Genomic DNA, 11,758 nt, shown 5'->3' on the forward strand with positions numbered 1-11,758 from the left:
CTTCATCCCCATTTTAATAACGTTGGTATTTGTATTTGTTAAGCGCTTACTATGTGCAGAGCACTGTTCTAAGCGCTGGGGCAGTACAGGGTAATCGGGTTGTCCTACGCGAGGCTCACAGTTAATCCCCATTTTACAGATGAGGGAACTGAGGCTCAGAGAAGTGAAGCGACTCGCCCACGGTCACACAGCTGACAAGCGGCAGAGCCGGGATTCGAACCCATCACCTCTGACTCCCAAGCCCGGGCTCCTTCCACGGAGCCACGCCGCTTCCACGTAGAGTTCACGTAGAGACGGTCGCACCAATCCGTCGAACCGCTCTGGCCACGGCTCGGAAACTACGTGGACGTCCCTCCCCCTCCTAGACCGAGAGCCCGCCGTTGGGTAGGGATTGTCTCCACCTGTTGCCGGACTGTGCTTTCCGAGCGCTCAGTACAGCGCTCTGCCCACAGTAAGCGCTCAAGAAATAACGAGCCAACGAGTGAAACGACGTCAGCCGTCTGTTTTTTCAACGTGGCGTGTCGCCTGCCTAGAACGTACGTCTTCTCTGCCCTCGGCCCAACCCGGTCCTTCCGGGTCCTTCGCTCCCCGCTCCGTCCCCTGCCCGAGCACGCGCTTCCCGTTGTCCCCACGGGCCCCGGCCCGGGATCAGAACTCCTCGTCGGCGGACTCGGCGTCCCAGCCGCAGGACTGCAGCTGCCCGTCCTGAGGGAATTCGATTTCAACGTCGTAGACGAAGTTGGGGTCGTCCTTCTTCAGCCGATTCTTCTCAAAGAGCTCGTCCATGATGCTCTTGCGCTGGGCGAGCTCCTTGTCGTCTAGTTTGTTCAGGTCCTCCTCGGGATCGACGGTCGCTTCCCGCCGCGGCCGTTCCGTGGTTTGGGCCACCGTCCGTCCCCACAGGTGACCTCTTAGGTAGCCGAAGAGCTTCTCCAGTTGGCGGAGGGAGACGTTCTCCAGGTACTCCTTGTGCCGGACGTTATTCTTCAGCTGTTCGGCGGCTCTTCTGCTGTCTGCAGAAACCAAATAAATGGGGAAGGCCAACTGCGGCATCTGCTGAGCGCCTACTACGAGCCGGGCGCCGCGCTGAGCGCCGGGGCGGAGACGAGCACGTCGGGTTGGCCGCGGTCCCCGTCCCACGTGGGGCTCGCGGTCTCAATCCCCGTTTTACCGCAGAGGTCGCTGAGGCCCGGAGAAGCGAAGCGGCTCGCCCGAGGTCACGCGGCAGGCAAGTGGAGGGGCCGGGGTTAGAACCCACGACCTTCCGACTCCCGGGCCCGGGATCTGGCCGCTACGCCACGTACTCGGAACCGACGTGGAGCTGGGCTTAACTCGCCTGCCTCTTCCGATAACGACGACTCCCTTAAATAATAAAACGAATCACGCCGTCGTCATCGTCGACCCCTGGGAATGACGACGACTGCCGTCGGCTAGAGACGGAGCTTCTGAAACAGCGAGCGTCAAAAAGAGAAGGGAGGTCGGCAGAAACGCACAGCCCCGTGGGTACAGCCCGCGCCTGGGAGCCAGCGGACCTGGGTTCCGATTCCGCCTCGGTCACCGGCCTGCCTTGTGACCTCGGGCAAGCCATTTAACTTCTCTGGCCCTCAGTTTCCTCATCTGTCAAACGGGGATCCGGGACCTCTCATTTAGACGGTGAGCCTCCTGAGGGACGGGGACTGTGCCTGGCATGATGACAATAACGTTGGTATTTGTTAAGCGCTTAGCGCTGGCGTAGACACGGGAATCAGGATGTCCCACGCGTGGGGCTCACGGTCTTCATCCCCATTTTACAGATGAGGGAACTGCGGCACCGAGAGGTGAAGCGACTTGCCCCAAGTCACACAGCCGACAAGCGGCCGAGCCGGAATTCGAACCCATGATCTCGGACTCCAGAGCCCGTGCTCTTTCCACTGAGCCACGCTGATCTTGAACCTACCTCGGCGCTTAGTACTGCTTGGCACATAGGAAGCGCTTAGCACAGACCACAGTTATTATTCTTGTTGGGGAAGAAGCAGCGTGGCTCAGTGGGAAGAGCATGGGCTTTGGAGTCAGAGGTCACGGGTTCGAATCCCAGCTCTGCCACTTGTCGGCTGTGTGACTTTGGGCAAGTCGCTTCACTCCTCGGTGTCTCAGTTACCTCATCTGTAAAATGGGGATGAAGACCGTGAGCCCCACGTGGGACGACCTGATTCCCGCGTGTCTACCCCAGCGCTTAGAACAGTGCTCGGCACATAGTGAGCGCTTAACAGATACCAACATTATTATTATTATGTGATCACTCAAGGTTTGCAGGCAAGGAATCACCCCCCTCCCCACCGCCCCTACTCCCTCCCTCTGCTCTACCCGCCTCCCCACAGCACTTCTGTATATATGCACATATTTATCATTCTACTTATTTTATTAATATGTCTAGATCTATAATTCTATTGATTTATTTTGATGCTATCGATGCCTGTCCACTTGTTTCTTTGGTTGTCCGTCTCTCCGCTTCTAGACCGTGAGCCGGTTGTTGGGTAGGGATGGTCTCTATCTGTGGCCGAACTGTACTTTCTAAGCGCTTAGTACAGTGCTCTGCACACAGTAAGCGCTCAGTAAATACGACCGACTGACTGAATGAATGAATGACCCACCTGGCTTCTTTGATTTCTAAGCAATACCCTGTTACCCTTGTTTCCCCTTCAAAAGAAGAACGGTCCCTTTACCTTTTTCAGCTCTGTTCTACAATTCGGGGTGAGGAGTGGAGGAGGAGGGGCTTTGCAGAGGACGGGCCTGGGAGTCAGAGGTCATGGGTTCTAATCCCGGCTCCGCCACACATCTGCTGTGTGACCTTGGGCAAGTCAATTCACTTCTCCGGGCCTCGTGACCGCATCTGCAAAGTGGGGACTGAAACTGTGAGCCCCATTTGGGACAGGGACTGGGTCCAATCCGATTGGCCTGAATTCACCCCAGCGCTGAGTACGGTGCCTGGCACATAATAAGCGCTTAACGAATACCGTGATTATTACTATTACTTGTTCTCTTGCCTTATTCTTGCCCCACTGCCGGGTTTGACGTCTCCTTAGCGCTTACAACTGGGGAAGAGAAGAAATGTGGCCTAATGGTTAGAGCACAGGCCTGGAAGTCAGAGGGACCCGGCTCTGTCCTTTGTCGGCTGTGTGACCTTGGGCGAGTAACTTCACTTCTCTGGGCCTCAGTTCCCTCATCTGGAAAATGGATTAAGACCGCGAGCCCCATTTCCAAGCGCTTAGTACAGCGCTCCGCACACAGTAAGCGCTCACTGGGTGAAATGCGGGACGTGGACCGCGTCCAACCTGATCGGCACGTATCTACCCCAGTGCTTAGGACAGGGCCTGGCACATGGCGAGCGCTTAACAGACACCATCGAAAAAAGATAGAATTATCCATCTTCTGAATACTTCTGCTGCCTAGAAAATCCTGAGGTTGTACACGCGCGAAGGAATACGCCCTAAAAGGCACGAGACCGCTCGATTCCTTCTTTAATATTTTAAAACGCAGAAGAAGGTGGTGGCGGATGGGGGAAGGGAGAGAATCTAAAGTTACGAGATGAAAACACGTACCGGAATATTTGGAAAAGTTTCGGACGGGCATGATGCGCTGTCGAACTTTGCTCGTCGCCTCCGCTTCGTAGATGAGGATGATGGCCGGAGGCTGGAATCGAATTCCACACTTTTTGGCGGTGTACATCCCGACGATCCCTGCTGCTCGCTCAGCGAGGGGAAATGGGACGGAAATGAGATCGCCGACTGATTCCCCGATCCCTGCCAAAGACAAGGAGCCTTTCTAGGTTTGCAATCCCATAAAGTACAATACGAGATCAGCTGCGGACCCAACTAGCCTAATCTGGTTTTGGGGGGAAAACCCTCCTCAAAAACTTACTTTGAGCTAGAATAATAATAATGATGATGTTGATGATGGAATCTGTTAAGCGCTTACTATGTGCTGAGCACGTGGCTCAGCGGAAAGAGCCCGGGCTTGGGAGTCAGAGGTCACGCGTTCGAAGCCCGGCTCTGCCACTTGTCAGCTGTGTGACTGTGGGCGAGTCACTTCACTTCTCTGGGCCTCAGTTCCCGCATCTGTAAAATGGGGATTGACCGTGAGCCTCATGTGGGACAACCTGATGACCCTGTATCTCCCCCAGCGCTTAGAACGGTGCTCGGCACATAGTAAGCGCTTAACAGATACCAGCATTTTTACATCATTATTACCAGGTCATCAGGTTGTCCCACGTGGGGCTCACGGTCTTCATCCCCATTTTACAGATGAGGGAACTGAGGCCCAGAGAAGTGAAGTGACTTGCCCAAAGCCACACAGCTGACAAGTGGCGGAGGCGGAATTAGAACCCACGACCTCTGACTCCCCAACCCGTGCTCTACTATGCAGGCTCACTGTGGGCAGGGAATGTGTCTTTTATATTGCTGTGTTGTACTCTCCCAAGCACTTAGTACAGTGCTCTGCACACAGTGTGTGCTCGATACGTAAAATTGACTGACTGCCCTGCACAGAGTAAGCGCTCAATAAATACCACTGATCGACTGATATCGTCCAACCCACCTGGAGTTGAGGACTGACTCAGCAGTGGCGATTCATTCATAATATTACATTTATTTATGTTATCGTCCGTCTCCCCCTCTAGATTACAAGCCTGTGGGCAGAGGGTGTGTCTGTTATATCGCACCCTCCCCAGTGCTCGGTACGGCGTTCTACACCCAGTAAGCGCTCAATAAATACGACTGACTGATTGATTTGCTTCGACCACGACAAAAAGGCAGGGTCTGTGTTGAATTGACTAATGGTTCATTCGGTGGGTTTCAAGTGCAAAGCACTGTACGAAGAGCTGGGGAAAGATCTCTAATCCCGGCTCCGCCACGTGTCTGCTGCGTGATCTTGGGCAGGTCATTTCACTCCTCTGGGCCTCTGTTACCTCATCTGCAAAGTGGGGATAAAGACCGTGAGTCCCACATGGGACATGGACCGTGTCCCACCCGATTAGCTTGAATATACCCCAGCGCTTAGTACGGTGCCTGGCACACAGTACGTGCTTAACAGATATTATTATTATTATTATTATAAAAGGACAGACAAGACTCGGTCCCTTGCCTTGGGGAGACTGACGCTCAGGAGGCAGGGCCGGGCATGGGAGGAAAGGTTGAATCGGGGAAGCCAAAACACTACAGATCCCAAAAAGCCGGTCACTCTGGGACGGGACCTCTTGACCAATAATAATGAAGATGCTGGTATTTGTTAAGCGCTTACTATGGGCCAAGCACTGTTCTAAGTGTTGGTATTTGTTAAGCGCTTACTGTGTGCAGAGCACTGTTCTAAGCGCTGGGGTAGATACAGGGTCGTCGGGTCGTCCCACGTGAGGCTCACGGTTAACCCCCATTTTCCAGATGAGGTCACTGAGGCCCAGAGAAGTGAAGTGACTCGCCCACAGTCACACAGTTGCCAAGGGGCGGAGCCGGGAGTCGAACTCATGACCTCTGACTCCGAAGCCCGGGCTCTTTCCACTGAGCCACGCTGGTAGATACAAGGTAATCAGGTTGTCCCACGTGGGGCTCACGGTCTTCATCCCCATTTTACAGAGGAGGTCACTGAGGCCCAGAGAAGTTAAATGACTTGCCCAAGGTCACCCGGCTGACGAGTGGCGGAGTCGGGAATAGAGCAGACGCCCGTCTCTGTCAGGAAAACCTGACAGTGACCTTTACCTTCCCACCCCTACCTCCGGGAATCGGCTCTATAGTTTTCTCTCGCTCGGTACCTACCCCTACATTGCATGCGAAAGCAGCATGGCGGAGTGGCCACAGCCCGGGCCTGGCAGTCGGGAAGGACCCGGGTTCTAATCCCGGCTCCGCCACATGCCCGCTGTGTGACCTCGGGCAAGCCGCTTCCCTTCTCTATGCCTCAGTCACCTCATCTGTAAAACGGGGTGAAGACCGTGAGCCCCGCGTGGGCCAAGGGACCGTGTCCGACCTGATTGGAGAAGCAGCGTGGCTCAGTGGAAAGAGCCCGGGCTTTGGAGTCAGGGGTCATGGGTTCGAATCCCAGCTCGGCCACTTGTCGGCTGTGTGAGTGTGGGCAAGTCACTGCACTTCTCTGGGCCTCAGTTACCTCATCTGTAAAATGGGGATGAAGACCGTGAGCCCCACGTGGGACAACCTGATTCCCCTGTGTCTCCCCTAGCGCTTAGAACAGTGCTCTGCACATAGTAAGCGCTTAACAAATACCAACATCATTATTATTGTTAGCTTGTGTCTACCTCAGGGCTTAGAACAGCGCTTGACTCATAATAAGCACTTAACAAACACCATTATTACTATTATTATTACTCTGTATGCACCTCTGTGGTGCAATAACAAGTTCCAACCATGCCAACCTACTCACTGAACCTCTTCCTCATTTCTCCTGCCCTCGATCTCTTATTCAAAACCCCTCCCTCCTACCTGGAACTTCCTCTCCTTCCACATGCGGCAGATCCTACTCCGCCCCATCTCTGAAGTACTTCTGAAATTACATCCCCTCCAGGAAGCCTTCCCCGATTAATTTTTATCCTCTCCACCCTGAATTCCCTCCAACTGCCATTTCGGTTTACTACATCACCTCAACACTTGGGTGTTCACCCCACCTCCCCCAGGACTCCCGTAGAAAACCTTTCGACTCTCAACTAATTCAGTTATAGCCTCCCGAATGCTCAGTAGAGGGTTAGACACCTAGGAGGAGTTCAATAAATACTACGGAGGGATGGACGTTAAGGGGCTAACCAAAGGAGAGAATCAGAGGTCTTGGAAGCGGTTAGTACAGCGTTCTGCACCCAGTAAGCGCTCCATAAATACGACTGAACGAATGGGCTGCCCACTTGTCCAGTGTGCCTAAAGGAACTGAGAGAATTAAGAACGGTACAGGTTAAAGGTGTCGTCTTTGTTCACTTCTCTCTACCCTTTTATAAACTGTCAGTGATTCATGCATTCGATCGCATTTATTGAGCGCTTACTGTGTGCGAGCACTGTAATAAGCACTTGGAAAGTACAATTCGGCAACAGATAGAGACAGGCCCCGCCCAACGACGGGCTCAGGGTCTAGATTGGGGTGGAGGAAGGTGGAAAGAGTAGAGGAGAACCAATCAGACAATAAGAGCTGTTATAACTGTGGCGTCTGTTAAGAGCTTACTACGTACCAAGCGCTGCATTAAACGCTGGGGTAGATCCAAGATGATCAGGTCAGTCTCTGCCCAATATGGGGCTCACAGTCTAAAAGGAGGGAGAAAAGATATTGAGTCCGTCATTGGGCAGGGACCGTCTCTGTTGCCGAACTGTCCATTCCAAGCGCTTAGTACGGTGCTCTGCACAGAGTAAGCGCTCAATAAATACGATTGAATGAATGAATTTTGAATCCCCATTTATAGAAGAGGAAACCGCCACTCAGAGAGGTTAAATGACTTGCCCTGGGTCACAAAGTAGGCAAATAAGTGGCAGCGCAGGGATCTCCCAAACCTGTGCTGTTTCCACGAGGCCAGGATGCTTCGCCTGATTTAAGCGCTTAGTATAGTAAGCGCTTAAAAGCTACGACTGATTTAACCCCCAGATATTTGGAGATGATTCTATTTATCTTGATGATATCTACGCCAGACTACTTGCTTTGTTTTGTGGTCTGTCTCCCCTCTTCTAGACTGTAAGCCCGTTATTGGGCAGGGATGGTCTCCATCCGTTGCCTAATTGTCCATTCCAAGCGCTCAGTACAGTGCTCTGCACATGGTAAGCGCTCCGTAAATACGACCGCATGAATTGAATGGGTGGCGGTGGCGATGGGGGTTGCACGACCATGATGGAAAAATGGGGCCCCACTGAGTTTTTCCCGCTCAGGCATTGACCGCTACTCTTTTGGCACAGGAAGCGTGCAGGGAAGTAGGGCGTGAGGTGCCGCTACAAATAATAATAATAATAATGGTATTTGTTAGGCGCGTACTATGTGCCAAGCACTGTTCTAAGCACCGAGAAGCAGAGAAGCAGCGTGGCTCAGTGGAGAAAGTGCACGGGCTTGGGAGCCAGAGGTCGTGGATTCTAATCCTGCTTCGGCCACCTGTCAGCTGTGGGACCTTGGGTAAGTCACTGAAGTTCTCTAGGCCTCAGTTCCCTCATCTGTAAAATGGGGATGAAGTCTGTGAGGCCTATGTGGGGCACCCTGATTACCTTATACTACCCCAGCGCTAGTGCCCGGCACCTAGTAAGCACTTAACAGATGCCATCATCGTCGTCACGGGGGTAGACACAAAGTAATCAGGTTGTCCCACGTGGGGCTCACAGCCTTCATCCCCATTTTACAGAAGAGGGAACTGAGGCCCGGAGAAGTGAAGTGACCGGCCCAAGGCCACACCGCGGGCAAGCGGCGGAGCCGGAATTGGAACCCACGACCTTCCGACTCCCAGGTCTGCGCTCTAGTCACTGGGCCGTGCTGCTTCTCTGTAATAAACAGTGCAACAGAGTTAGCAGACAGGTTGGACGCCCACAGTGAGTTTAGGGCCCGTAAACCATCGTTATTAAACTAGATTTCATTCATTCGTTCAGTAGTATTTATTGAGCGCTTACTATGTGCAGAGCACTGTACTAAGCCCTTGGAATGTACAAATCGGTAACAGATAGGGACAGTCCCTGCCCTCTGACGGGCTCACGGTCTGATCGGGGGAGACGGGCAGACAAAAACAATGGCATTAAATAGAGTCGAGGGGAGGAACGTCTCATAAAAACGATGGCAGACAAATAGAATCGGGGTGATGTACATCTCATTAAACGAAATAAATAGGGTGATGAAGATATATACGGTCGAGCGGCCGAGTACAGCGCTGAGGGGGTGGGACGGGAGAGGGGGAGGAGGAGAGGGAAAGGGGGGAGGAGAGGGTTCAGCTGCGGAGAGGTGAAGGGGGGAAATCAGATTTCCAATCGTCAGTCTCCCTGGCAGTCAATTTTTCCTTAAGGAGCAGGGCTTCCCCCTTCCCTGTCCACATCTCTACTCCCCCACACTGTCTTTCAGGGCACTAGGACCAGGGAATGGGCTCTTTACTCTGGCACTGTGCTCCGCCAAGCGCTCAGTATTCATTCAATAGTATTTATTGAGCACTTACTATGTGCAGAGCACTGTACTAAGCGCTCGGAACGAACGAGTCGGCAACAGATAGAGACGGTCCCCGCCGTCCGACGGGCTCACGGTCCGATCGGGGGAGACGGACGGACGAGGACGACGGCGATAAATAGAGTCGAGGGGAAGAACGTCTCGTAAAAACGACGGCGACTAAATAGAATCGAGGCGATGGACATTTCGTTGACGAAATAAATAGGGTGATGAAAATAGATACAGTCGAGCGGACGAGTACGGTGCCGAGGGGAAGGGAGAGGGGGAGGAGCGGAGGGAGATGGGGGGAAAGAGGGTTAAGCTGCGGAGAGGTGAAGGGGGATGGTAGAGGCAGTAGAGTGCTCTGCACGCAGTACCAGCTATAGCTTGGCTTAGTGGCAAGAGCCTGGGTTTGGGAGTCAGAGTTCATGGGTTCGAATCCCGGCTCCGCCGCCTGCCAGCTGCGTGACTGTGGGCAAGTCACTTCACTTCTCTGGGCCTCAGTTCCCTCATCTGTCAAATGGGCATGAAGACTGTGAGCCTCACGTGGGACAACCCGATTACCCTGGATCTCCCCCAGCGCTTAGAACGGTGCTCTGCACATAGTAAGCGCTTAACAAGTACCAGCATTATTATTATTATTAATGCCCATTTTCCAGATGAGGTGACCGAGGCCCAGAGAAGTGAAGTGACTTGTCCAAAGTCACCCCGATGGTTAGAGAAGCAGCGTGGCTCGGTGGAAAGAGCCCGCGCTTGGGAGTCAGAGGTTGTGGGTTCTAATCCCGGCTCTGCCACTTGTCAGCTGTGGGACTGTTGGCAAGTCACTTCACTTCTCTGAGCACCAGTTACCTCATCTGTAAAATGAAGACGAAGACTGAGCCTCATGTGGGACAACCTGATTACCCTGGATCTCCCCCAGCGCTTAGGACAGTGCTCTGCACAGAGTAAGCACTTAACAAATACCAACGTTAGGTTATGGGTTCTAATCCCGGCTCCGCCGCTTGTCAGCTGTGTGACTGTGGGCAAGTCACCTAACTTCTCTGTGCCTCAGTTCCCTCATCTGTCAAATGGGGATGAAGACTGTGAGTCCCACGTGGGACAGCCAGATTACCTTGGATCTCCCCCAGCGTTTAGAACAGTGCTCTGCACATAGTAAGCGCTTAACAAATACCAACATTATTATTATTATTAGTGCCCCTTTTCCAGATGAGGTCACTGAGGCCCAGAGAAGTGACTGGTCCAAAGTCACACCGATGGTAAGGGGCAGAGCGGGGATTAGATTTATTATTATTGAAATGGAGATGAAGACTGTGAGCCCCACATGGGACTACCTGATGACCCTGTATCTCCCCCAGCGCTTAGACCAGTGCTCCGCACATAGTAAACGCTTAACAAATACCAACATTATTATTATAAAAATGGAGATTAAGACTGTGAGCCCCACGTGGGACAGCGTGATGACCCTGTATCTCCCCCAGCCCTTAGACCAGTACTCTGCACATAGTAAGCGCTTAACAAATACCAACATTATTATTATTATTATTAAAATGGAGATTAAGACTGTGAGCCCCACGTGGGACAGCCTGATGACCCTGTATCTCCCCCAGGGCTTAGACCAGTGCTCTGCCCGTAGTAAGTGCTTAACAAATACCAACTTTATTATTATTATTATTAAAATGGGGATGAAGTCTGTGAGCCTCACGTGGGACAACCTGATGACACTGTATCTCCCTCAGTGCTTAGACCAGTGCTCTGCACATAGTAAGCGCTTAACAAATACCAACATTATTATTATTATTATTAAAATGGAGATTAAGACTGTGAGCCCCACGTGGGACAGCCTGAGGACCCTGTATCTCCCCCAGCGCTTAGACCAATGCTCTGCACATAGTAAGCGCTTAACAAATACCCAACATTATTATTATTAAAATGGGGATGAAGTCTGTGAGCCTCACGGGGGACAACCTGATAACCCTGTATCTCCCTCAGCGCTTAGACCAGCGCTCTGCACATAGTAAGCGCTTAACAAATACCAACATTATTATGATTAGAACCCATGACCTCTGACCCCCACGGGCCGGGCTCTTGCCGCCGAGCTCCTTTGCTTCTCATTCATTCATTCAATAGTATTTATTGAGCGCTTACTATGTGCAGAGCACTGTACTAAACGCTTGGAATGGACAAATCGGTAACTGATAGACACAGTCCCTGCCCATTGATGGGTTTACTGTCTAATCGGGGGCTTACAGTCTAACGAAGACCAACATTATTATTAATAAAAGTCTTTATTTTATTAATAATAAAAGTCTTATTTTATTAATAATAAACGTCTTAATAAAACGTCTTCGCCGGCGGGTCCCTGGGGAGGACAGAGGGTCGCCTACCTCCAGTCCTCCATGGCCCGCTCGGCTTCGACGAGGCCGTGGGAACGGGGCGGGGCGCGCATGCGCCCTACCTGCGCCCCGAGGAGGGAGGGAAGGAGGGAACGAGGGAGCTGCGCGCGCATCCGGCCGGCGGGGTGGAGCGCGCATGCGCCCTGCCCGCGCCCCAGGGGGAGAGAGGGAGCTGCGCGCGCATGCGCCCTGCCCGCGCCCCGAGGGGGGGGGAGAGAGAGAGAGGGGGAGCTGCGCACGCATGC

The 11,758-nt window shown here is 52.7% G+C and overlaps 1 protein-coding gene across 2 annotated transcripts; it reads right to left on the reverse strand.

Moving 5' to 3' along the window:
* Positions 1-482: 482 nt before the first annotated feature.
* Positions 483-11,581, reverse strand: LOC114813152 (centrosomal protein of 19 kDa-like). Of its 2 annotated transcripts, XM_029068328.2 has the most exons (4): positions 11,505-11,581; positions 7,193-7,265; positions 3,579-3,779; positions 483-1,013 (listed from the first exon to the last, which is right to left on the reverse strand). In XM_029068328.2, exons 3-4 carry the CDS (start codon positions 3,703-3,705, stop codon positions 649-651), a joined length of 492 nt encoding a protein of 163 aa, XP_028924161.1. In that variant the 5' UTR covers positions 3,706-3,779; positions 7,193-7,265; positions 11,505-11,581; the 3' UTR covers positions 483-648. The 2 variants fall into 2 exon arrangements, with proteins under 2 accessions (XP_028924161.1, XP_028924170.1); XM_029068337.2 differs by lacking the exons at positions 7,193-7,265; positions 11,505-11,581 and adding an exon at positions 4,757-4,884.
* Between the last annotated feature and the right edge of the window lie 177 nt (positions 11,582-11,758).

Source organism: Ornithorhynchus anatinus, chromosome 1, assembly GCF_004115215.2.
Source record: "Ornithorhynchus anatinus isolate Pmale09 chromosome 1, mOrnAna1.pri.v4, whole genome shotgun sequence".
Taxonomy (NCBI): Eukaryota; Metazoa; Chordata; class Mammalia; order Monotremata; family Ornithorhynchidae; genus Ornithorhynchus; species Ornithorhynchus anatinus.